Raw genomic sequence first — 26,841 nt, 5'->3', positions numbered from 1 at the left:
AATCAGAGTAGCATAGAGATCATAGAAGGCCAAAGAATATAATCAATACAAAAGCAAAAGTTTACCTTCATAGCTTTTGACACATTTTTTGGTGGCAAGTTTTCCTTCTGGGACAGGCGTAGAATGGAAGGTCTCCCTGTAGGTTCCGGCAGTGCAAAGAAAAAGCCACAGTCTTCCGCTGTTAGGTCATCATTGATGTTTCCTCCGTTTTCTCCATTTTCTGCATTTAAAATCTGCAGACTCATTCTAGAACATCAACACATACAACATCACAGCATGAATGAGAGGGTGTGGTCAGCCAGATGCACTTTCAGATAATCGAAGAAGTTGGAAGCCTGGCACTGGCTAGCAAAGATTAGGAGCTTCAAAAGCAGTTTTAAAAGTATTGAAAATCTTCATATGAAAAGTTAGATCTTGGAAGACCGTCCAAAAGCTTCTGAATGCAGCACTGCACAGCCCCTCTGCTTTTGTTAGGGGTCTAGCAAGTTAATTGTTGATACCACACTTTCCACAGTTAACATTATAACCTTACAAATTAAGCTGCCCATCCTTTAAAGGGAGCTCTATCATTTGCAAGTTTGTTCATTCCCAACCCCTTAAAGCCAGTAGTGACATACAGTCATGTCTCTTGTAATAGGGCATCTAGCTAAGCAAAATTACAGCTTTTGCAAGGGGCTGATGACAATCATTTCTCTATTTTATTCACATGGTCTCATTACTACATTGTACATCAGCAAACAGCAAAAACCAATTTGGTTAGTTAGGGTGTGTTTAGGATCAGAGTCCTGAAATAAATTATTTAGCTTTTTCCTGCACTGTCTGAGCACGTGCTGCTTTTGTAAGACACATAATACTTAGGAATCCTTTGCAGCATAGACATTATTGGTATGCAAACCTCAAAAAAAATTTGTAATTAAAAAGGTATTTCTTAAATACTGTTCTTACATTGGACATGCACAAGCTTTAGTAGACCATATAGGCTGATCTAATCTTACTAGTATTTCAAGTGTGAAGGACTTGAAACTAAAGCTTGCGTCACATCTAAGATTAAGGATGAAAATAAGTTAGAAATGGAGAAAGAACACATTTCAAGTATCCCAGGCAAGCCAGCACATTATAGGTACTTAAACGCTATCTACCTTTTACTTCCATTGGAGCCTCTGCTGTTCTTAAAGGTTTAACATTAATAGCAGTAACATCACTGAGTGTTTCTTAAACAGATACAGGCAAAAAACAGAAAAAGGACCAGAGCACAAAAGGTATGTTAAGCAAGATCTAGGCATAATCATTGTCCATGAAGGATGACCCCTGAGAAGTGCAGTTAGTTATCTGTCAAACCATTATCAAAGTGATTTCTTTCATAAGAACTGATGTGTTAACTTGTACCACCTATGCAAGGTAATCAGTATCATCAAGTGGAGATGCTGGCTTTCTGCAATGGATAACCATTCCAAATGATCTCAAACACTTGATTTGACCAAACAGCTAATCCTTAGCTCATTTCTCCATCCTCCATCATGCAGTCAATGTTAATCCAGAAAATCAGCTGAGGAAGACTCCAAATTATTGTCTTCATTGTCATAAAGAGGTAACAAGAACACTCCCACTGAAAGTTTTAAGTCATGTTTTCAATCTCATTGCCCTTACATATTCTAATTTCTGTATTTAAGTCTCTGTGCACATTTCATACTCTCCACTGAACTCAGCTGCTTTGTCTGCAAGCCCGACAACAGCACTTTTAATCAGCAATGGAATGCAAACAATGGCTACAGAAGCAATGGCAAGCAAAGCATGCCTGTATTAGCTATTTCTTCATTCCTTCTTTATTCTTCATCATATTCATACTTTAGCCCAACTTATTTTATACATGAAGTGTTTTTACATTAACAACTTGTAGAACTTGAAGTGAACATCATTGCTTTCCTTCATTCCAAACTCGAGACAACAGTGGATCAAGTGGATCTTTACAGACTGTAGTCATTTACTGTAATTACTTTAGAAACAAGCCTAGGACATGAAAAAGTTGGCAACACCTTCTAAAACAAGCTCCATAAGCAGGGGAGGTTTGTTTGGAGGCTTCCTCAGGTTTGTCATGGAGCTACTTGTGCATCATTGCTAAACCAGATTCAGATCATTAAAATACCCAGTAAATTGACCCCATATACATACACCACATTTGCCCAGTATTTTAGGTATTAAATCTAAAAACCAAACTCCTTTCTAGGATTAAGTCATTAAAAGTAATTCAGCACTTATTTAAAATATTTGCAACCAAGATATGGTCTAAATTCCATTTCACAAGTTCATTAGCTAGTAGCTGTGATAAAGTGAAAGGCAAAGGGAGGCTTTATTAAAGGCATCTTTTTGTTTAAAGTGGTCAGCGTCCAATGCATGCAAGCAAGTATTGTGAAAGGCAGCAAGTTTTCCCACTGTGGCCAAAGTTCACAAAAATTAAATTGCTGCACGCTTTAGAAGAATATTTATCCAGGCACAAACAGCAGTCTGTCATTCTGTATTTGAGAATGAACATAAATTCAATGACATCAGATAATTAAACCTCAGGTACCTATCATTTGTAAGTTGAGGGCTTCATGGCAACTACCTGTTGTTTAATGATCACTGGGGCACAACATCCAAAACACCAATGTGATCTCAAATGCCTAGAAAAGCCATTGAACAGGCAGGGCAAAGGTGGTGGAATTTTTCTACTTAATTATCCTTCTGAACTTCTCCAGCAGCTAAGATGCAGAGCACTCGCTCAGAGTAACTTAGTATGTGCTGTGAATATTCCCATACAAACTGACACAGAGCTGACTGCTATATGGTTTTTTAGTGCAAACATCTCAATTCAGAACAAATAAGCACTCTTCTGGTTAACCGACTCCTTCATAATCACGACCTTCCCCTGACTACAGAAGTCACCCGACTCTCAACAGACCATTTGAGGACGGGGGATTCGCAGCAGTTTTAGCCAAAAAAAAAAAACCAACCAGGCTTGGGAGGCAGCAGATGCGGAGCCCCAGCCCAGCCGGCCTCGTTAACCCCCGGAGCAGGCACTCGGGGCCCGCAGGTCGTTGCAGGGGAACAAAAGATGGCCTTGGCCTTCGGCGGCTGAGGCGGAGGCAGCCGCTCGGGGCGGGAGCCGGCGATGAAGGGGCTCCTCCGCGCCGGGCAGGGGGAAGGAGGAGCAGCAAGGCCGGGGAAGGCTTCGCAGGCTCTCCGGGAAAGCACCGTCCCTGCCCATCGTTACACCTAGCCATGCTCTAAGTAGAAAAAGAAACCCCCAAAAAACCACCCCGACCCTCCCCTCCCTCAGCCCCCCAATTCACCGGGGTGCCTCCAACACTCCTGAGTCACCCTAGGCCACAAGAGCCCCACATCACCCACCTCGAAACGCAGCGGGGTGCCCTCCACAACCCCCGGCCACCCGGGCTGCCACAGCCTCCCTCAGCCCCCTAAAACCCCCAGGCCCACAGAAGCGCCCACGTATACCATTCCCGCCGCCCCGCCATCCTCAGAGGCGGCCCCGAGTCCCCATCAGCCCCGTATCACCCTCAAAACGCACAGAGACGCTCCCAAGGCACTCCTGAGCCCCACCTCATCCTCGAATTCATGGGGGAGCCCCTGAGCTCCACCCCCATCACCCCCGACAGCCCCCCCTTACCCCCAAGCTCCTAGAAGTTCCCCCAGTCCTAAGCTCACAAAAGTGCCGCTGAGACCCCTCGACAGGAGCTCCGCTCAGCCCCACGCCGCCCCCAAGTTCACAGAGAGGGTCCCCGAGCCCTCCCCCCCCAAACTCAGCGGGGCAGCCCCCAAAGGACCCCCACCTGCCGGCGGGGCCCGGGTGCGAGCCCGCAGGACGCTCGGCTGAGGCGACGCTCGGGACCCGGCAGGCGCAAGCTCCCCGCCGCTGCAGCCAGCACCGGGCAGCGCCCCCTTCGCCCCCACCACAGGATTTCAAATTTCAACGGCAGCCCCTGCCCGCGAATGAGGAAGCGGCATTCGGAACGCGTCCGCCAATCAGGAAAGCGCCCTGCAGGGGGGCGGGGACAGCCGCGACCCTGGCCGATGAGCCCCCGCGGGAGAGCGCTCCCGCGCGAGGCGTGTCGGGAAGTGTAGTGCGCAGGGGTCCGTCATGGCGCCGCGCTGACGTGTATAACGGTAGAACGCCTCAGCCCGGGGGCGGCCGGCAGCGAAGTCCCGCTTCAGACCCCCGCTCGGGGAAGCGCATACCGGCTCTGGGGGAAAAACTGCGCGTTTGGCGTTCTTCGGGAGGAACCGTGTCAAGTATGTGTGGTGTTACCGCTGGTCCAAGGTCAGGCCCCGCATGACTTCGTTGTCTCTGGGGGCAGGGACCTGTGCCTGCAAATCCTGAGGTAAACAATTCCACCCTTTGGCAGGAGATTTTAGAAGAGCAAATTCTCAATACCCAAAACCATTTGCATTGGAAGGAGTGAAGTAAGAGGGCGGGGACAAAGCGCTGGAGGCCCGTGCGGATTTTTACGGAGCCCGGCGTACCTCCCGGGCATCGGCCTCTCCATCGCGTTGCTCTGTGGCCAGGGGAGAGCCAGGCAGGCACTTGCCCGTTCACACTGCTCTGTGCTACACACACTCTGATTTCCACGCAAAGCAAAACTGGGCGAGAATGTGGGATGTAGACTCCAATATTCTTCTTGTAGGTGCCTGCTGTGGAGGAATTGGGTCTGGGGCCTACACAGGCTTCGTAAAAGAGGCCAATGTCAGTGAACCTGGAGTGTCCCCTGAGACCCAGTCCTGTGGTGAGTTCATGAAATACCGTTGACACCATTAGGACTCTTTAAAGGAAATGAAAGTTGCTGATACAGAAATTAATGCAGGATCGGCTCAGAAGCTGGAAAGCTTTTGGAAGAAGAAGGTCCACATTTAAGTTTTGGTTCCATTCAGAGATCCACAATGATAAATAAATCCACGTGAACTTCCATCATCTTCAGGACTTTTGCGCAACTGTCCCATGTGGCTGTTAGAGCATTTTGCCTCTCTTCCCCCATCACAACATAAACCCATCAGTCCCCTGTAGCCCCGAGTACATCCGCAACATCTCAGTTACTCTGCTTCAACAATCTTTTGAATAAAACCACAGAAAAGAAAACCTGCTGCTTCACAACCTGATTTTTATTATTGAACTTCATAGTCCATTCCGCAAATTCAAACAGTCCTTACTGTTGAGTCATTAGACAGCAACAATTTTAAAACAATAGACTTGCCGACGATGTCTTTTAGAATGAAGATGCCCGTAATCCAAGAGTAATTTTGCTGGTGTGACTGTCTTATTCAAGAGTCACTAAACAGCCAGGAATTCCCGATCTCCATCAACAACAGTAACACATCAACCATCTGCCAGCGTAAGATTTCACATTCCGGGGGCGGCTTTTCCTATTGACCTAGTTCCCCATCAGCTGTAGCATATAACATTGCACGTTGCTTTCTCTGCCGTGTTTCCCCCAATATGCAATTTCCCCTTTCGCCAAAAGAGACAAATATTGCAGTGTATGGTTATTACAGGGTGCAAGCAGGGGGGTTGTTGCATTCTAAGAAAAAGAGCGATTCTTGTGGCTATTAGTTACTGTTTGCACTTCAGTAGTAACCGGAGATCCCACTCAGGCCTCTCCCTTTACTGTGTTCGGGAGCGTACAAAGCTATCTTAAAACCTGCCTCCCTTTAAGGCCTTTTAAGATCTTACGTCCCTGTCTTGATCATTCTCTGAAGAAAACACTGCATAAAATACATCAGGAAAAACAAGTAAGTTTTTCCAGACCCTTAAGGCAGACATGCCACTTGCCTACTTCAGAAGGATGCTACCCTCATCCAGCAGAGCTCTTTTAAGTTCAGAACTGGAATCAGTTTCTTTCGCCAGGCCTGTGCAGCATAACCTCAGGAGCTGATAAAGCGCGAGGCCACGGGGAGGGTCGGCTACTGGGAGATCTGAGCCCCGGTCAGCTCTGGGGGGACCGGGGCTGAGTGAGGTGGCCGGTACCGCCAGCTGGAGCGGGGCCGTGGCCTCAGGGGCCCGCCACTGGGGAGGCTGGGACGGAGGGGCTCCGTGCCTCAGCCCGCCCGCGGCAGAGACCCGCCTCGTACCGCTACTGCCGGGGCCCTCCGCCCACCCCGCGCAGAGCCGCGGCCGGCTCCGCCCCAGCGGAACTGCCGGGCCGGCCCCTCCCGCGGCCGCGCCGTCCATCCGGGGCTGCGGCGGGAACTACCGCTCCCAGGGAGCCGCGGGGCGGCGGCGGGTCGGGTCGGGTCGGGTCGGGCCGGGCCGGGCCGCGGCGGGAGCGGGCCGTGCCCCGCGGGGCGCAGCATGGAGAGCCCGGCGGTGACCTTCACTCTGGCCTACCTGGTGTTCGCCGTCTGCTTCGTCTTCCCGCCCGACGAGGTGCGCTCGGCGGGGCTGACGGTGCAGAGCCTGCTGGCCGCCTGGCTGGGCAGCGAGGACGCGGCCTTCGTGCAGTACCACCTGCGGCGCAGCACCGGCACGCTGCTGGCGCACTCCCTCCTGCCCCTGGGTGAGCCCCGGCCGGCGGCGGGCGGGCGGGAGGGCCCGGGACGGGGGCAGGGGGAGACGGCAGCCCTCAGCCTCGCGGGTGTGAAAGGCAAACCCGCTGCCGGGGTGAGCCTGCACTCGGGAGCCTGCTGTGCCCGGTGTGACCCCCGGCCGGGCGGGAGCGAGGGGGTTCCTCACCGGTGTCCGCATGTCGGGTGCACGCAGGTGTGGGTCAATCAGGTTACGCTACACATCTTGGAAATACAGTATTTTAGTATCTCTCAAGCTTCTTTGTAAGGTACACCCTAAACTTTATAACTAGTTGGCTGCATCGGAGTACATGCAATTACAAAGGAATAGCATTTTATTTAACCAGCGAATTAAAATCAGCTTCATTTAGCTACATAATTCTGGTAAAAATCAGTGACGGGTAAGAATTTACCTCAGATTGCTTCGGACAAGAGGCTTGAATTTGAGTTACTGCTCAGAAGTACAATAGCTCTCCTGGAGGTGAGCTCACTGGTTAGATAACTGTGAGTCAGGGGTATGTGGTTATGCGTGTACTTACTTGTTTTCTGAAAGTAAGTCTTTTTCCTTTTAGGTTATTACCTTGGTATGTGCTTTGCTGCACCTGAAAAACATCTTTGTTTTTTCTACCTGGCTTCCAGAGGATGGAAAATTTTCTTCTTCTTCGCTGTTCTCTTTCCAGCAGTCACCAGTGCCCTGGCATATTACTGGTCACGGAAAGGTTGGAATAATCATCCGTTAGCCCGAACGCTTGCTGTTCATGCTCTCCCGCAGTCGGGTTGGAGGGCAGTAGCTTCTTCCATCAATACAGAATTTAGGAGGATCGACAAATTTGCTACCGGCACCCCAGGAGCGAGGGTTATTGTTACGGACACATGGGTGATTAAAGTGACCACCTACTGTTTACACGTTGCCCAGCAGCAGGACATTCATTTGACGGTGACAGACTCCAGACAGCATGAACTCACCCCAGACTCAAATATGCCTGTGCAGTTCCTCACCATCCGTGTTGCCAGTATTAATCCCTACGTGAAGGCATTTGATATCCGGTAAAACAACTACCCTGTTATGTTATATATATGCTATTTGACAGTGCTAATGGAGTGCTTTTGTGGCAGATTTTAAGACTCCTTGGGTCTCGTCCCTTCCCTTTTGCTCCGTGTCTGGTGTTCAGAGATGCTGTATGCACAGTTCTGCCACACAGTGCAGTGAAGAAAGGTTGTTTAGAAAAATTCATACAGCTACGGTATTGAATGCACAGTGGTTAAACAAGAGGGACTGCCCCGTTTGATCCATTCTTAGGAAGAGGATTGTGCTGGATGCAGAAAGAAGTAACTGGAAAAACTTAGGTGAAAGACGGAGGACAGGAATGAAAGGGAGAATCTTTGGTCTGCCAAATCTGGGGGGAGGAGAAATAGTTATTTGTCTAAAACTGGCTGTTGTTCACCCATGACTTTTTTTTTTCTTCTTCTTCTTCTGCTCAAGGCTCATAATTTTGTTGCTGCTCAGAAGAGTTCTCGCTGAGCTACTGCAGGCTAACTGCCCTTAAAGCAAGGAAGTAATTTTGGTCCATTTCTGATTTATGTGTTCTCGTAGCAGTAAATCATAGCAAATGTGCTGTGAACTGTTAGGGCTTGTTTTCCAAGGGCCCATGCTGCTTTTTTCAGCAGTCTTTCTGTGTAGCTACCCAAAAGTACAAGCTTTGCAGAAACCTGTAACACTGATTATAATGGTGCTAAAGTCTTTGTTGTCGTTGTGTCAGTAAAAGGAGTACACAAAGCCATGCTGGTGCTCGTACAACTATATATTTGAAAAGGCACTTGGGTGTCTGTCTGCTGTAAAGTTGTATGTCAGCAGCATTTATTTACTAGGTAATTAAAAGTAGGCAAATCACCGGACTTCTAGGTGAGCAGAGGGGTCCTGGCAAGTATGAGGCATAGAGGTGATTGTGTCAGATATCCAGGTGAACAGAGCTCAGAAGGAGAGGTTGAGGTAAGCATGGCAGTCCTAAGAAAAGAGGAGACCTTTACAGACCTGTGAGAGTGGTGACCAAATAAGTATTAAACAACTAATGATTTTCTTCTGTAAGTGCTTCAGTGCCAGAGTGATAAAACTACGTCCCCAGCTGAGAAAATCATGGCTGCTTTGGCAATTCCTTTTAGGGGAAAAAAATCTGAACCCCAAAATTTTATTTTGTGGCTAAACAGAACAGCACTGAGAAGAGTGTTTAAAAATTCTTGTAATATGATGTGTCAGAAATAGCAAATCTCTGCTAGAATGCAGTCATACAGGATTTAAGAAAAGTGCCCTAGGACAAAATTCCCCCATTAAGGATATAGGATCGTTGTATATATCCAGAATCAGAATTGGATACAGTGGGATGTTTCTGGGAGAACAATGCTTTTGTGTAAGCAGGCCACATTTCCCTGCGTATTCAAGGTGAATTTTTCCTCTGGATACAAAGGTTTCTGTTATTTGCACAGATAGTATCTGTTAACAAAGAACATTATCCCATAATAGTTAAAACAATGGAGACCACCGGGAGCTAAAGCTAAGCAAGCGTTGCATTGTACTGGGCTCCGGGAACTCAGCGAGTGGTAGGAAGAACGAGGAATTTCAGGGCGATGTTCCCAAGGCTTCTCCATGAAAGCTGTTTAATGAGTGGAAACACGGAGCTGGGGAGTTCTGAATCTACAGTTCAGAACTGTTACATTAAAAAGGGGTAACAACGGCGATGTGTCACTGCAGGATCTGCACGAGGTCTCATGTGCCACTTGAGGTCTGTGGGCCTCACTTAAGAGAGACTTACTTTAGCAGAAGCAACCAACCTAGTGTGAAACGCAGCTTGTTACAGCCTTAAATGACAGTGTGAGTTACATTCAGCAGCTGTTTGTAACCTTTGTGAAATTCCAGGTTTTATCTAAAGTTGTATCATAAAATCACAGAAACTGATACTGATTGATATTCTGATACTTATATGTACTGTATCACCATGTGATACATGCCACATGATACAACTCTAATTTCTGTCCTCAGGAGTTTATAAACTAGAATTTAGATATGGTATAAGTAAATAGGCATTAAAAAGGTGGACAGAAATTGCGCATGCAGTACTTCACAGTTAATGCATAATTTAAGTACCTGTATTGCTTTTGTTCATGCTGATCACTTCAAAAGCCTTTATTTTTGTATGATGTTTTAGCTACTCTCTGGCATATCCTGTCGGCAATCTGACACAGATATGAAGGAGAACAGTGTGTTCTGTTGTCTAAGTTGTGTCAAAAACAACAACTAAACAGCAAAAGAAAACAAAAGGCTCACTGTGTACTTACTCTGACTAGTATGTACCAACCTAAATTACTTTTCTGTGGATTCACTTCTCTGATGTTAACCTCTGCAATGTACTATCAAGGTATTTGAATAGATAATCAAGGTAACATTTTGTTCCATCTTTTCTTCTTCAGGTTGAACTCCACAGAGTATGGGGAACTCCGAGAAAAGCTCCATGCTCCCATCAGCAATGCAGCTAATGTTGTGATCCATCAAAGCCTTAGTGATTTATTTCTAGAAACCTTTACATCTCTGGTGGAAATGAACCAGACATATCCTGTTCCAAGCACTCAGGTGAGACTTTCTATCCACTGTGATAACTACACTTTTCAATATAGGTAATTGATAACTGTTTACTTAGGGCTGTCGCAGGTGAATTATTAAGAGAAGTCATTGTTGTAGGGTTAACCAAAAAGTTTTATTAAACAATGATTGAATGATGATTAAATGATAATTATTAAATGATTATTATTAAATGGTAATTAAACAATAATTAAATGGCAGTCAAACACTCTACTACTTACTGCACTTCTAATAATTAAGCTAGCTGGTAAACAGTATGTTTTAGACCTAATATAAAATGTCGCTTACCTTGCTGTAGATAGCAGATGCCAGGTAAGGGATCTCTCGACCTCGAGGAGTAATCTTGAGAGGCGTCCAACCCAAGGGGAGATCACTGCTGTGCAGCCCGCTGCCGTTCAGGAGAGCTCAATGGGCTCAGGGGGGCTAGAGATATTTATAGCGTGAAGTGACTGACTTGTAGTCAAATTCCCCTTTGGTGAGCGTGTGCAGCTGTAGCAGTTTTAGTTTTGTCTAGTTCCAGCTCAGGCTGGCACCATTAGCTCCTGTAAGACATAGCCTAACTTCCTTAACGTCCTGGGAAGATACGGCCTAGCACAACTTCTCAAGGTCTGCACAGCAGGGCTGACTCCAGCCAGGCCCACTTGTCGGTGATGCCTGAACCAAAGTGCTGTTCACTCAGTCGGGGTGGGTGCATCCGTCACACTCCACCCTGTGACTACAGTCAATTCAGTTTACTTCACAGAGTGGTGGTACGGTCACCTCTTGCCTCTGTGCTATAAATATGAGGCGGTAATAGCATTATGTTGTCTACTGGAGGATTAAGCGATAAATACAAAATTAACTAAGGTTAATTATAAGATAGTTTCACACAATCAGTAGCAGGATATTTTGTGTGTTTTACAATGAGATATACTGATCGGGCCAAAACCCAGACTCAAATATATAAAAAGACAATACAAACTATCAGAAGGGCAAACATTATTACTACAGGATGTAACATGGCGTTCAATACACCTGTTGCCATTGGAGACCATCCTAATAGGGTTTCCCACCAGTGGTGTTCCCCATCCTTCTTCACTCTTCCTAGTATACGGTGTATTTCTTCTCCATCGTGATGTGCAGGTATTAATGCAGTTTTGCTTTGTTGTTGTACTTTTTGTAATAAGGCCTGTAAATCTTTGTTTCAGTAGCTTGTGAAACACCATCAAGTTCATTCCAATGGGGGAAGGCAAAAGGTCTTGATATAGTGTGTAGTTTTCCTTTAACAGTGCGTATGAGGTCACTGGGGCTCTGTAATTAAAGTCACATCCAGTAATGTTTACAAAGTTACAAACACATTTGATTGATTGGACACTTTATGGGTAAAATTTCTATCAACAATTAAGTCTTCACAAAGTGTTTTTATACAGATTAGTACATATGGACAGTTCTACCCTTTTCAGGGATCATGACAGGTTAAATACGACTTGTTGCTGTCCTGTACATTTAATAGTGTAGGGTCCAATTGCAGAAATTTGTGGATATGTAACTTGGTTGGTTGTGGGAGTAATAGAATAGGGAGTAGGTTGACAGGTAGTAGGGGTAGGTTTTGGTATAGTGTGAGGTCTGGGAGTAGATGTTAGCATGACCTTTAAGAATAGTCCATTTTCGCTACCTCTGCCTTTATCTGTCCACAGGCACGCTGCTTCTATAGTTGTGTCATTAAAGAGGAAACTAATTATACAACTGGGGAGTGAGGGACAGCCTACTCTGCTTTTTGACTGAGTTTGATTTATCTTCCTGACGATCATGTAGGTGTTTGCCTTTGGATAATTTATCACATTACATTCAATAGAGATTCTGTCAGCTGGTGTAGCAGAAATAAGGTGACTCTTATTTGCTTTTACAATTGTGTGATTACCAGTGATTGTCATTGTTAGGTTTTTTGCTGGTTCTCCCAATATTCCTGTACTTCCATCAATTTCAAACATGCATGATGTAGAATGTACTACAGTTACCGTATTGATTAGCACCAATAAAAGAAGTGAGGGCCTCCAACCCATGCACTGGGCTTGTTGAGGTGTAAACTGGATCTGGTCCACGTTGGCAATGATTACTCCTGCGAGAAGGATGAATATTCCTCTGATGACCAATCCGATCTCCAAGGGGGGCATTCTGGTATCATTCCCGGTACCGTTCCTGGAAAGAGAAAATAACACAAGTCTCGGTGGGGTCACTCCAGACTGGTTACCCTTTTTAGTTAGTAGCTAGGATATATTGACCTAGTGGTCTTTGCAGACAACTTGGTCCTATTAAGTGAATCCTGGGACGGAATGCAGAAAAATACTGACATTTTAGAGGTCTTTTGTGATCTGACAGGCCTCAAAACACAAGGGGATAAGTGCCACGGCTTTTACATCCAGCCTACAAAGGACTCTTACATGATCAGTGACAGTCCGGCGTGGACAATAAATGGCACACCCCTCAATATGATCGATCCTGGTAGTTCGGAAAAATACCTGGGAATACGTATAGACCCATGGATTGGAATATCTAAGCCAGAAAAAGCTAGAAAAACTGAACAAATGGGTAAGGCGGATTGGGCAGGCTCCATTGGAGCCGTTTCAGACAGTGGGCATCTTGAAAGGATATACTATCCCACGATTGACTTAGCAGACCAAGCCGATGTGAAAGCCACGTACCTACAGACCCTTGATTTGGCAATTGGAGCAGCCGTCAAGGATTGGTTACATCTACCTGCGTGCACCTGTGATGCCATCCTGTATTCCAGCACTCGGGATGGAGGGCTGGGTATTAACCAGACTCTCTGGACTAATTCCTAGTGTGCAGGCCCGTAGGCTGCGCTGAATTGCTCAGTCATTGGACAGCACTGCAAGATCTGTTGTCCAGAAAGAAGGTATAGAGAAAGAGTTTGAAAAACTATGGATTGCAGCAGGTGGGGATAAAGAGAAAATGCCATCTATTTGGGACCCCAGAGCAGTCATGGTGATCTCAGAAGTTGTGAGTGGTGAGGAACCGGTCTCGGAACGGGAGATGTCCACTCCGAAGGTTATCTTTCCGAGACCCTGTGACTGGTGAAAGCAGGAATTTTTGAATTGGACCAAGTTGCCGTCCCAGGGCCATGGGACTACCAACTTTGAAAAGGATAAAATTAGTAATAACTGGATTGAATATTATAGGGGCATTCCTCACAGAAAGCTCATCGCTGCATTACAATTAAGAACTAATGCCTACCCCACGAGAGTATTTGGCAAGGGGTAGGCAGGACACTCAAATTAAGAACTGTTGGCATTGTCAAGCAGAGAGTGAGACTTGCTCACATACTATTGGATATTGCCCTGCAGTTCGAGGTGCTAGAATAAAGAGACAAAACCAACTATGTGAACTGTTGGCAGAGGAAGCTAAAAAGAAAGAATGGGTAATATTTCAGGAGCCACTTTTAAAAGATCATCAAAATGAATTCTATAAACCTGCCCTGATATTTGTCAAGGGAGGTCAGGCTTTTGTGGTGGACTTAACTGTTAGATATGAGAGTAAACCATCATCACTTGCTGATGCAGTGGCTGAGAAAGTTAGAAAATACCAACATCTTCAGGAGCAAGTCCAGGAGGTGACAAATGCCGGTAATACAAAATTTATTGGATTTCCTGGATGGTCGCATCCAGAGAGTAGTGGTCAATGGCTCAATGTCCAGATGGAGATCAGTGACAAGCAGTGTCCCGCAGGGGTCCATATTGGGACCGGTACTGTTTAATATCTTCATCAGTGACCTAGACAGTGGGATTGAGTGCACCCTCAGCAAGTTTGCAGATGACACCAAGCTGAGTGGTGCAGTTGACATGTCAGAGGGATGGGATGCCATCCAGAGGGACCTGGACAAGTTCGAGAAGTGGGCCCATGTGAACCTCATGAGGTTGAACAAGGCCAAGTGCAGGGTCCTGCACCTGGGTCGGGGCAACCCCGGATATCAATCCAGGCTGGGGGATGAAGGGATTGAGAGCAGCCCTGCCAAGAAGGACTTGGGGGTACTGGTGGATGAAAAGCTGGACATGAGCCAGCAATGTGCGCTCGCAGCCCAGGCGGCCAATCGTATCCTGGGCTGCATCAAAAGAAGTGTGGCCAGCAGGTCGAGGGAGGTGATTCTGCCCCTCTACTCTGCTCTGGTGAGACTCCACCTGCAGTACTGCATCCAGCTCTGGAGCCCTCAGCACAGGAATGACATGGACCTGTTGGAGCGGGTCCAGAAGAGGCCCACGAAAATGATCAGGGGGATGGAACAGCTCTGCTATGAAGAAAGGCTGAGAGAGTTGGGGTTGTTCAGCCTGGAGAAGAGAAGGCTTCGGGGAGACCTGATTGCAGCCCATCAGTACTTCAAGGGGGCTTATAAGAAAGACGGGGACAAACTTTTTAGCAGGGCTTGTAGCGACAGGACAAGGGGGAATGGTTTTAAACTAAAAGAGGGTAAATTGAGACTAGATATAAGGAAGAAATTTTTTACGCTGAGTGTGGTGAAACACTGGCACAGGTTGCCCAGAGAGGTGGTGGATGCCCCATCCCTGGAAACGTTCAAGGTCAGGTTGGACGGGGCTCTGAGCAACCTGATCTAGTTGAAGATGTCCCTGCCCATTGCAGGTGGGTTGGACTAGATGACCTTTAGAGGTCCCTTCCAACCCAAACTATTCTATGATTCTACTGAAACAATGAACAGGTAGACAAGGCTGTCAGAATTGAAGTAGCTCAGGTGGACCTGGACTGGGAGTATAAGGGCTACTATTCAAGCTACTATTTGTAGCTTGATGGGCCCACAAAACATCGGGACATCTAGGGAGAAATGCAACATACAGATGGGCTCGTGATCAAGGGGTGGACCTGACCATGGAGGCCATCACACAGGTCACTCATGAATGTGAAACGTGCTGCAATCAAGTGAGCCACATGAGTAAAATCTCCCTGGAACAGAGGGCGGTGGCTGGGTTTTCAATATGGCAAGGCCTGGCAAATTGACTATATTGGACCACTGCCACGAACACGCCAAGGCAAGCGCTACGTACTCACCATGGTGGAAGGAACTACTGGTTGGCTAGAAACTTACCCTGTAAACCATGCCACTGCCTGAAACACCATCTTAGGCCTTGAAAGGCAAATTTTGTGGCGACATGGTACCCCATAAAGAATTGAATCAGACAATGGGACTCATTTCTGAAATAACCTCATAAACTCCTGGGCAAAGAAACACAGCATTGAGTGGGTGTATCACGTCCCCTATCACCCACAAGCCTTTGGAAAGATTGAGAGATATAATGGACTGTTAAAGACTATGTTGAGAGCGTTAGGCAATGGGGCATGGAAGCACTGGGATACAAATTTAGCAGAAGCCACTTGGCTGGTTAACAGCAGAGGATGTGCTAACTGTCCTGGTCCTGCCCAAACAAAACCCCTACATACTGTGGGAGGAGATAAGGTCCCTGTAGTGCACATAGGGAAGTGGCTAGGGAAGGCAGTGTGGATTGCTCCTCCCATGGGAAAAGGCAAACCCATTTGTGGGATTGTCTTCCCTCAAGGACCTGGGTGTACTTGGTGGGTAATGCGGAAGGATGGGGAGACCCAGTGTGTGCCTCAAGGAGATTTAACCTTGGGGGAAAAATAATCTGTGATGCGAGTTGTACATTGTAGGAAGTAATGTAGCAGAAATGACCTGAACTGATGGAGAGTGAGTTTTGCAAGGAACCAGATGAGTGCAATGATGACCCAAACCAAGCCGGTGTTGGTGCCCAACAATCGAACACACTGCTTCACCTGTCCTCAGCCCCCGCCTTAACAGATGGGGCCCAAGTCATAGCCTGTTCTTATAAACATCTGGAGGAGTGGAGGAAGCCCATGGGATGGGAGAGTAGTATCTATCTGTTAAAGGACAGGGGATAGTAGTTAATGAGAATGTATAAATCTGTATGTTGGGTATAAAGATGGTTTAAGTATGTAGTTTAAGTTGTAAGTGTTGGTAAGAAGGCATTTCAGTAATGAGAATTAAATACAATGGGATGGTTAGAAGACATATATATATATATGTATGTATTAAATTATGTGGGACCTGAGCAAGACGCAAATGGTATGGAATAATGGGTGGAGATTGTATTGGGTCTGGCTGAGATGGAGTTAATTTCCCATAGCAGCCCTCATAGTGCTGTGCTTTGTATTGGTAGCTAGAAAGGTGTTGATAACACACCAGCGTTTTGGCTACTGCTGAGCAGTCCTCGCACAGCATCAAGGCTGTCTCTCCAACATTCCCCCCTCACCAGTAGGCTGGGGGTGGGCAAGACCTTGGGAGGGGACATAGCCAGGACAGCTGACCCAAACTGACCAAAGGGATATTCCATACCATATGACGTCTGCTCAGCAATAAAAGCTAAGAGAAAGGAGGAGGAAGGGGGGGCATTTGTTATTACAACGTTTGTCTTCTGGAGCAACTGCTACACATGCTGAAGCCCTACTTCCCGGGAAGTGGCTGGACATCACCTGCTGATGGGAAGTAGAGAATAAATCTTTTGTTTTCCTTTGCTTCCACGTGCGGCCTTTACTTTTGCTTTATTAAACTGCCTTTATCTTGACCCATGAGTTTTTTTCCATCTTATTTTCTCTCCCCCTCCCCCGTCCTGCTGAGGAGGGGAGTTACAGAGCAGCTTGGTGGGCACCTGGTATCCAGCCAAGGTCAACCCACCACAACATATATTTGCGAGCCAAGCAAGAGCTATTGTAAAAGCCTAACTGACTGTAAATAAACTGATTGTTTTCTTTTTTCCTAAGGCAGGAGCCGGACCCCAATGAGGAGTGAAGGAGAGAGGTGGGAGAGACCTGATAGTATGTAGGGATGAAAAGGGACTCAGTATCATGATGCATCATCTTTCCCGCAGACACCAATTACCAGCCTTACCTAGATGGACAGGCCACCTTTACTTAACCCAGAAAAGGAACATGTATCAATTATATATGTTTCATAAATAGCTAGGATATATCCACCTGGCACTAATATGATGTTTAGCTCCACCAAGCTATAGTGGGTGAATGCTTATAGCCCTGAGGAAGTCTATTAAAAGTAAATTGTATCCCATCCTACATAAAAGCAAATTTTCTTTTATCCTCCTTCTGCAACGGCACCATAAAAAACGTATCTTTCACATCTGGTACCACCATCCAGGGGTGAGCGGCAGTCTGGAGGGTGGCAGTTCATGTAGGAATGTTCAGGATGGTGGCTGTGAGAGGGGCGTTGTTTGCATTTAACTTTCTATAGTCTATGTTTAGGCGCCACCTCCCGTCTGGTTTTTTAACTGGCCACACTGGGGAATTATATGGGGAGTGCGTTCGGGAGATAATGTGTCTTTTATTCTAGGTCACCTATGACCTCTGCAATACCTGTCCAGGCAGCAGCAGAGCTAGGATACTGAGGAAAGTTAGTTATTTTTGAGTCAGGCAGCATGGGTGCAGCTCGCAGTAAGTGAACTACACCAGTTCACTGACGCCCACGAGTAGCTGCTAATTTTTGCTCAGCTAACCGAGGACACTCCAGGCAGCCAAAAGACCAAACGCTACCATCCGGCAATTTCCAAACTCGTAATATGTCAAAGCCTAACACATTTTCTTTCCGCGAAGCTACTGCCAATTGGTGCCTTGATATCCTTTTCTGCCCTGGCAATAACAAGTTTACTTTAGCTATGGAGCATGTTTTACTTTTGCTGGTAAATCCTGTTATTTTAACCCTCCACTGACCGGGCTTAACGTAAGTTCTTTGGGCATCCAAACTTGAGATTATTGAAATTTGAGCTTCTGTGTCAATTAAAAAATTTACTAGCTGTCTTTGGGGGCTGACTGGGGCATAAATGTGAGCGCTGTCTGTGTTATCCCATTGATAAGTTTCAATCCTCCGGACAGGCAGCCCAAGTTGCCGTCTGGGACTTACTCTTTTTTTTGGCTTCAAGGTTTGCAATTCCTACCTAAGAGGTCTAAAACGGTTATTCTCAGGGTCTTTGAGGGCGGACAGTTGTTTGGTTTGTTCCAGATTCCCTGATACCCCTTGTTTTTGGAACACCTTGATCAGACTAAGTATAGTCCCCATCGGTTGGCCCTGTATGGCTACCTGAGGTATGCCTACCGCTAAGGCTTCTCTCCATAGTTCATTACGCCTTTTTCAGGGGTCCACTACCTCACCAGGGGGTTTATGAGGTTGGGGAAGGTGTTGGGGGTTCTGGGGAGTCTTTTTTACTTGCCAGATCCATCTGCTGTCTGCTTCAGCTCGGGATTGCCCAGTTGGTGTCGGTTCGTTCCACCCCATCTCTCGACCATGATTGACAATGTCATGCAACAGTTCTGCCCAGGTTGACATGGATCGAAGGCAGAGTTGGCCGTTCTGACCCTCCTGAGTGTTATGCTCTATGTTTTGTCTTATTTCATCCCTTTTTGCAATGAGGTACGGTTTTAAGGTAGCAGGGGCTCCCCTTATCAGTGGTTTCATAGCCTGAGGGTCTACAGGGGCAGCAATAGGGTAATTACCATGTGCACCCCTGTCGTTCATAGCCTGAAGGCAGGCTGCTTTTGTAACAGCAGTAGAAAGTTCGCTTAATGATCTTATTGGTATAGCAGTGGGCTCCCCTCTATCCCGAGGGTCTATGCCCCCTGCCCAATACGCCACTCACTTGTGATAGAGTGTGGCTCAGTGTTAGGGTCTGGTCCCTCATTCAAGAACACTCCTGGTCCCCAAAAGCCATCTGCTTTGCCTTGATTTAACATAGTAAGGTCTCCTCCAGTAAAGGAGACATGCCACAGATACTCAGTCTCGCTCTCGCCAGGCTTCCACCCGTATTTTTCTTGCAGATTGGCCAGCTGAAGGGGGTCCCATGGAATGTCCTTGTGGTGTTTCTCTGGTTGCCCCTTTGGGGTCCAGCAGATACCTCAGTTTTAATATCTGGAGCTACCTTATATTCTTATTCATCTATTCACTCTCCTCGCTAAGTTCTTGATCGGGGTCCTCCCAAATATCTCCATCACAGTCTTCCAGGGATATGATTAGTTTACAGATTTTTACAGCATCTGGGGTGTTGGGGGCCCAAGTAATCATGAGTTCTAGTGTATCCTCTACCTCCCTTCGTTTTTCTTTTTCCTCCCCCAGTTGTTTCAGCAATTGGTCTGTTCGCAGAGATAACAGCATTTCTTGTCGCTTTCTTTGTTCAGTCTCATCGTGTAACATTTGCACTTCCCTTTCCTTGCATTCCTTATACTGACAGGCTGCTTCCAAACATGTTCCCAACATTTTGCATATTATTCCCTTTTATTTACCATCTTTCACTTTCCCTCTTGTGAGGTTTAACTGCTCTATCTTATTCCAATTATCCCAATTTTCACGTGCCCGATCTTCCGAAAATTTCAGTGAAGAGCTAACTCCATGCCTCCATAAGTAGTCAGTGACTGAACCCGCCACCCTGCTGACTATGCCAATTTTTGTTGCAGGTGAATTATTAAAAGAAGTTGTGGGGTTAACTAAAAGGTCTTATTAAACAATGATTAAATTATAATTAAATGATGGTTAAACAATAATTATTAAACAGTAATCAAACAGTAATTAAATGGTAATTAAATGGCAGTCAAACACTCTACTACTTACTGCACTTCTAATAATTAAGCTAGCTGGTAAACAGTATGCTTTAGACCTAATATAAAATGTCGCTTACCTTGCTGTAGATAGCAGATGCCAGGTAAGGGATCTCTCGACCTCGAGGAGTAATCTTGAGAGGCGTCCAACCCAAGGGGAGATCACTGCTGTGCAGCCCGCTGCCGTTCAGGAGAGCTCAATGGGCTCAGGGGGGCTAGAGATATTTATAGCGTGAAGTGACTGACTTGTAGTCAAATTCCCCTTTGGTGAGCGTGTGCAGCTGTAGCAGTTTTAGTTTTGTCTAGTTCCAGCTCAGGCTGGCACCATTAGCTCCTGTAAGACATAGCCTAACTTCCTTAACGTCCTGGGAAGATACGGCCTAGCACAACTTCTCAAGGTCCGCACAGCAGGGCTGACTCCAGCCAGGCCCACTTGTCGGTGATGCCTGAACCAAAGTGCTGTTCACTCAGCCGGGGTGGGTGCATCCGTCACAAGGGCTCACCTTCCATTGCAGTAAACACGTAATAAATGTAGTTCTGGCTGCTTCTTCTGTTCCTTCTGTGAGGAGATGAACTGTATTGTGAACATTACATTTTTGAGGCATGAGAAATAGCAGAGTGGAAGATAGACCCCTATGATTATTTCCACAAAAATTTTACTTGAAAACATTTGGACATTATGAGGTTACATTTCCAGAAAGTTTATGGGGAGCTAGAATCACAGCTGCTGTTACTGTTCTTTAGGCAGTTTGCTCCATTAGAGCTTGCTTTTCTAGACTGCCAGGCTTTGCTGGATCTTCTGCTGAAATAAATTAATGATTCTTAATTGGGGCTTGCTTTAATTGTAAATAACACCATGGAGTCCTTCCTTCGGTAATATTTACGGAGACCTGGTCATTATTATACTTGTGCTGCAATCGGAAGTGTGACTAGAGCACTGTTCAATGTACCAGAGGTAACTAATTAAACTAGTTCTGGTGATCTTGCAGTGAGTCTGTCAGACGTTCCAGCCAGTGGAGTGAGTACTTGATATCTTCGGTAGTGTCTTGCAGCTTATACGGTGTCTTCACTGCATGGTTACATGAACTAGCTAAAATAAAACTAGATCAGATATGTCTGCACATAATGTAATTGTGCGTTCTGATTGCAGTGCAAGTGTATAGTGAAAAGAGATGTTCAAAATAAAGAGAAGATACTATTCATTTGAGAGAGTTGCTTTCTTACAGGGCTTTTAATTTGTGATACATTTAAGTGTCAGCTGAGCAACCATATTTTGGTTTGACATTGAGTGATAAATAACATCAGAAATTATGATACAGACATTAAAAATACAACATGGGATTTTTCCCTATTTTGAAGCTCCATTAGTAAGTTGAAAAAGTTAGTTAACCTGTCTATGCTAGAGTTTTTCCTGCCTAAAAACTAAGGTAAGCCCTAATTTCACAAGCAAAAAGCTGATACAGCTTCTGAAAGATGCAGTCCTGCTTCCTGCACTCTCCTCATCCCCATGTTGACACAAGACTTTGTCTGCGGTGAACCTGGTTGGGGGAAATGACTGAGGTGAAAAGAGGCAAAGAAAGATGATCCGCTCCACAGTCAAGCTGCCAGCGTGGTTGAACAGACACTTGAGCTGACAAGGGAAGAGACGTTGGAGGTGGGAACTAGAGACCACAAAGCAGAGCTGCTTTTTGTTACACCAATAGCAGTATGAATAGGATTCAGGTCTCCATGCCTGTTCAGTGTGTTGTCTTTTGAACTTTGTCAAGTTCTTGGAGAGCTTTGGCTGGAAGACACATGGGAAATGCTAATTATTGTTTATTAATTGTAAAACACTTCATAGCAAGATGATCTCCGTATATGCAACTGCAAGTTCATGTGGCATAATTAACAGTGGGGAAATATCAATTATTCCAATATTATCCAAGAAAAATTAAGTAAATTTCTAGTCTTTCAAGATGAGTGCCCATTGTGTTCAGTAGAGCCCTGATTTCCTCTGTTATTTGTGTCTCTTACTTACAAAGATGGAAGATAGGAACAGCCATTTGCTGTAATAAGTGGTAAGAACTGTTTGCTTTGTTCATTTTCCTTACTTTATATTGGTATGTTTTTTGAAAAATAGTATGTCTGAATGATAAAGATGGCTGCTTGCTTACCTTGCTCTGGCTGCTATGCTCTGGAAACAGGTGGAGCTCTTCAGAGAGGGAAAGAACGTTTATTTTCAGTCATTTTTGTTTAATCAGTCTCATGCAGCAGTTCTGGGTTTTCTGTGTAAAGAGATACTTCGTTCTCATTCATTAGAGGGTGTTCTGATGAAACATGGCTCTGGAGATTGAAACCATTTGGTATCTTCTGGTGGGGCAGTTCTGCCTTGAGGATCTACCCGGCTCAGGTTCTGGCTTCAAGCTCTGCAATGCTTGTGCGCAGATAATTTTCTAAAAGCCTCTGAAGAGCAATAACAGCAACCTTTCTGTGCAGTTCGTAATTTTGATGTTTTTCTCCTCCTTTAGGAGCTGGAGCCATGCATAGGGTGTATGCAGACCATCGCTAACATCAAGCTCATCAAGAACTGCCAGGAGCCAAACGACGGGGAATGCCAGCAATGCTACTGTCGTCCCATGTGGTGCCTCACCTGCATGGGCAAATGGTTTGCCAGCCGGCAGGATCAGCAGCACCCAGAGACCTGGCTGTCGAGCCAAGTGCCTTGTCCGACTTGCCGAGCCAAATTTTGCATTTTAGATGTTTGCATAATACGATGAATAATACTTGGGTATGTTTTAACTTTTTAAATTTGAATGTATTTCATAATGGATTTGGTTAAACGGCCTGTTTGATTTGTTTGAGACTTCACATCCTACAGGGATGCAAACTCCAAAGCTTTCTTTTACAGTGTTGAAAACAGATGTAAATCTTTTCAGTTCCTCTCCACTTTTACTGGTATTGTTGGTTTTTATTCACCAGATGTCAGTTTCTGGAATTTTTTTTTTTTAAACCCGTATTTTGCTTTCTTACGTCTTGCATGGAATAAGGGTTTCCCTCTATATTTGCAGTACTATTCTCTTTTCAAGTTTTAACGTAGGTTAAACTGTTTCAATTTTTAAATTTAACTTGGGTTTTGACTCTTTAGTAAAGGGCTAACTGAGAAAACTACTTTGGTTAGACTTCATTGATACTTCTTCTTTAATCCATTTGTAAAGTTCTTATTAATCTTCGCAAGTGTTCACCGAACAAGTATACCAGTTGTGTTCCTTCTGCTGGTCCCCTCCACTTATAAAGCGGATCAGTTTCTGTAGGCTAAGGAATTTAATCCCTGAAGATGTACAACTCCCATAGGGACCTTTTATTCCATTAATCTGCCTCTAGCTTATTTTTTTATGGATTTATTTATTTCAAACAACAGAAGGATTCAGAAACATACCCCATTTACCTACACTGCTAATGCTATGCATCGTTAAATCTGTTGTTTCCAGGACCTACATTGCTTAGGGTTTCGATGCTCTTTAGGTGATGGACTTTTTTTATACATTTGAAGGGAGTGCAGCAAACATCTGAACTGTCTAAATACTCTGAAAGAATGCTTAGCTATTTCAAAGCCTGTAAGCTTTTTCTGAGGGGTAACCTTTCCCCTGAAAGAGATGCCAGGATCACAAAGGTATAAGTTGCCATGCTAGATGCCCGAAGAACAACCATCATTAGTGAAAGTTTTTCAGGTTTGCAATTCAAAGACTGATCATAAGCAGTAGTCACTGTTTTAATATTCATAGGGTACTGATGCACACTTCCTGATCTGATCTGCATCAGAATAATCTGTAAATTAAAATCAGAGCATTTTCCATACATTTAAGAGAGCCCTTCTCCTAGACCTAAACACAGTGCTTAGTGTTCTAGCTATCACACCCTTCAATGAACAATTATTTGGCATACTGCTTGGTGGAAAGCCTCAAGCTGCTGGAGAATGTGAGTTCTTACACTGACCTGTGCACTGCAGGGGCTGAGGTGCAGGTATTTGCTTGCTTGGGTTGTCCATCTCAGAGGGGTAGTGCCCTCAGGCAGACAGGTGGGTCAAATAGCGAGAGAAAGGAATAATTTAATGCTTTGGTCTAGGAGAATAAAAACCCTAATACCTCCCACCTGTATAATCAGAAGGATCTTATCAGTAAGTCACTAGCGTAGATGACATGCCGTGGTTAACTGGAAATATCTTGATTACCGCAATAGGGAAAACTGCTTTGAGCAGGAATAGGTGGCAGGATGTTAAAAACGGTACAAGTACTGGAAGCTCAGCCACGGTTAGAGCCTCAGCCTAGCTACAGGTTGCGTGGTGAATGCACCAAACTGCGCTTAGAGCCAGCCAGCCAGGAAATGGTTACGAATGCGGCTGCGAGCCGTACTTTGGAGAGGGATAAGGAATCGAGAACAGATTTGACAGCATCATTTGAGAACTAGCATATATGTTATATTGTTGATGCTGGGTTTTTTGTTTGGGTTTTTTTCAATAACATGCACTTACAAAAGTCCAAACTGTTTGGGTTTAAGGACAGTAATTGCTTGAGCACAGCTCAGTCATTACATATACAACACTTACTATGCAATTATCTGTACTACCTATTAACAAGGGTGATTTTTCTGTTTTTCATTACCTGTTGTTTTGGATTGTATAGACTGAAAATTTGACACTGAGACTGGATTCGTCTCTCTTTCCCAGAGAGATCTTGTGGCGTGACCCTCTTCATCTGAATAGGATTAAATTGAGTTCCTGAGTTTCAGACAGATTTGTTGACAAGTCTGAAAATTAATAAAAAATCAAGGAGCTGATCAGTGATTGAATTTAAAATATTTTCCAGTACTTCCGTGGGAAAGTTATTTGGAAGTTTGAAATGGTCTTTGCAGGATTTTTTTAGCCTTTGGAAGATTCTTACAGGGCTGGGTGGTGTCATCTGACATGCACCTCCTCACTACACAGCAGCCTTTACAAATAAGCATTTTGTACCATTTACTTCTGGAAAGTTTACATAATGTGGCACAGATACAAGGGATGTGGTCCTTGAAATAGTTGCAGAAGAGAGGGTAGGATTTTGGAGTTGTGGTCTTGCCACTGACAGTCATTCAATTCTTACAGCTCTTTTCCTGTTTGGAATAAAAATATTTATTGTAAAGATGTGTGAAGTTAACATCGTAAAAGCCTTGAGAAACTTAGATAATAGATACATGTAGTTGCAGATGGTTTTATACACGAAAAACAGGTCAGTTGCCATTAGTATCTCATGTAATAAGAGCTTTAGTCTCCTAATTGCTTGTGCAGTGGAGTTGTTCTTTATAGAAATCTACTTTGAATTGATTGGAAGTTTTCCTTTCAGTGGAACTTTGCTTTTATTCATCTTACTTCTTGTGCCAATATAACAGTACGACAAACTAACAGTCAAAAATGTATAATACTCTTACATCTTTTAATGGTAGTGCTCTATCCACAGAAGTGCCTCTTAGAAAACTTAGTAATAATTACCAAATAAAATTATGATTTATGTTAATAATAGTGCCTGGCTTAAATTCCTTAAAACAAGCATTTTTTTTCCACATTTAAATTCTCAAAGTAATCTGGCATGCCTCCAAAGTTTGTAAGCTTCTTAAAGGCTGTGTTAGAGAACCAACTTGTTAAAAATCCGTATGACGTATTCTTCTTAGCGACAGTAGAAGGAGAAACCATGACCTCTCCCTGCACAGTCGTGTGATATCTTATTTGTCTTGAATAAATCACTGAACATGAAAATAATAGAGTAGAAAAATAGGCATTCGTCTTCGTGATAGCTTCAGGTCATCATCCGAAGAACCACATGCACATATAGGGCTGTTTCTAGAGAAGATCTCTGCAGTAAAAAGAAATACGTTGCCTCCCACCCAATCTTGATACGTTTCTTAAACATAAGGGTAGGGTTTAAAATCAGTCTTTTTACAGCACTTTTCTAAGAAAAAAAAAATGAACCAAGTAATGCAATGAGCTAAAATACTTAAAGAATTTTCTTGAATTATTAGTGATACAGCGTTGCTTTTTCAGCTCTGTGTATGCTTTTCCACATCACTGACTTGTGGGTATGCAATGTTAATAAACTGAAGTATGTTATATAAATGTAATGCCATTACAGTAAGACAATCTATATGTGGGTGCACAGTGTCAGTATAAATACCCCATATGTATGTATACATGTATAGCGCAAATTTCCATATGTGCTGCAGCTGAACAGGTGTTTCTGAAAACATGGGCTGTGGCTGTATTATTTATTTCCATAGTTGTATGATTTCTGTAATTATAGCATTCCAGCAAATATTGGCAAAATCAGTTGGTTTTTTAGGTTAACGTAATTTGCTAACCCAAAAAAGGCATTTTGTCCAAGCAGGATGTATTTTGAATCCATGATATGAATGCAGTTGTTTGCCATGAGGCTTGCCATAACTTGAAACCAACATAGCAGGTTATGATGTGATCTCTTCAGTGTGAGTATTTTTATTTTGTTGAAACACAGTAGACTGCAGCTATATACCATTCCAGTCAGGCCAAACCTCAGTAAGACATAACTGACTAAAGTTCCGAGTGCCATTTCTTAAGAAATGTTGACTAGGAGATATTTAAGGAGTCGAGATATAAATATTCAAGCTCTTACATGCATTACAAGACATTTTCTTCCAAAGATATACCGCAGGATTTGTTATTTGTGGTTTTTTTTTACCTAGATGGCTTACTTATTTTAAAATGGACAGTATTGTTTGGATAGCCTTTAAGGAACAGGCTTAACGAATACACGTAGTTAATCTTAAAACTCTCTGAAGAGCTGAATAAAAATACAATTGATTTTATGTAAGACTTCTGGTTTTCATTTCAAAGTTATGTTTACCAGTTAAAACTTTATATGGGTGGAATACAGTGTTTTAGCTGAGAACACATGACTACAAAGAGGGCTTAAATCCTCCTGAAGGTGCACCTGATAATTCCTTCTTTGATGAATTTTCCTGCGACAACCTGAATGCAGAGGGTT

The 26,841-nt window shown here is 44.5% G+C and overlaps 2 protein-coding genes and 1 long non-coding RNA gene across 7 annotated transcripts in view; 2 read left to right on the top strand and 1 right to left on the bottom strand.

The window, feature by feature from the left end:
- TACC3 (transforming acidic coiled-coil containing protein 3) overlaps positions 1-6,392 on the bottom strand; it is a 22,092-nt gene extending 15,700 nt beyond the window's left edge. For 2 of the 3 annotated variants that reach the window (XM_076335774.1, XM_076335776.1), the window contains exons 1-2: positions 3,828-3,889; positions 66-246 (exon numbers count right to left, since the gene is read on the bottom strand). In XM_076335774.1, coding sequence (XP_076191889.1) covers positions 66-245 — 180 coding nt within the window. In that variant the 5' untranslated portion in view covers position 246; positions 3,828-3,889. Of the gene's footprint in view, positions 1-65; positions 247-3,827; positions 3,890-6,373 lie in introns of those variants that run through there. The other variant, XM_076335775.1, reaches the window with a different exon arrangement.
- Positions 4,103-5,128, top strand: LOC143160013 (uncharacterized). The gene is made up of 2 exons (XR_012995295.1): positions 4,103-4,376; positions 4,680-5,128. It is a non-coding gene; the product is annotated as an uncharacterized LOC143160013 (long non-coding RNA).
- TMEM129 (transmembrane protein 129, E3 ubiquitin ligase) lies at positions 6,314-26,841 on the top strand. Of its 3 annotated transcripts, XM_076335779.1 has the most exons (5): positions 6,314-6,542; positions 7,122-7,596; positions 10,012-10,171; positions 22,324-22,583; positions 26,782-26,841. In XM_076335779.1, exons 1-4 carry the CDS (start codon positions 6,338-6,340, stop codon positions 22,570-22,572), a joined length of 1,089 nt encoding a protein of 362 aa, XP_076191894.1. In that variant the 5' UTR covers positions 6,314-6,337; the 3' UTR covers positions 22,573-22,583; positions 26,782-26,841. The 3 variants fall into 3 exon arrangements, with proteins under 3 accessions (XP_076191894.1, XP_076191893.1, XP_076191895.1); XM_076335778.1 differs by lacking the exon at positions 26,782-26,841 and having other exon boundaries at positions 22,324-26,662; XM_076335780.1 differs by lacking the exons at positions 22,324-22,583; positions 26,782-26,841 and adding an exon at positions 16,982-21,017.

Source organism: Aptenodytes patagonicus, chromosome 4, assembly GCF_965638725.1.
Source record: "Aptenodytes patagonicus chromosome 4, bAptPat1.pri.cur, whole genome shotgun sequence".
NCBI lineage: Eukaryota > Metazoa > Chordata > Aves > Sphenisciformes > Spheniscidae > Aptenodytes > Aptenodytes patagonicus.
The sequence above is the reverse complement of the archived record's forward strand: the minus strand, read 5'-3'. Positions and strand labels throughout refer to the sequence as shown.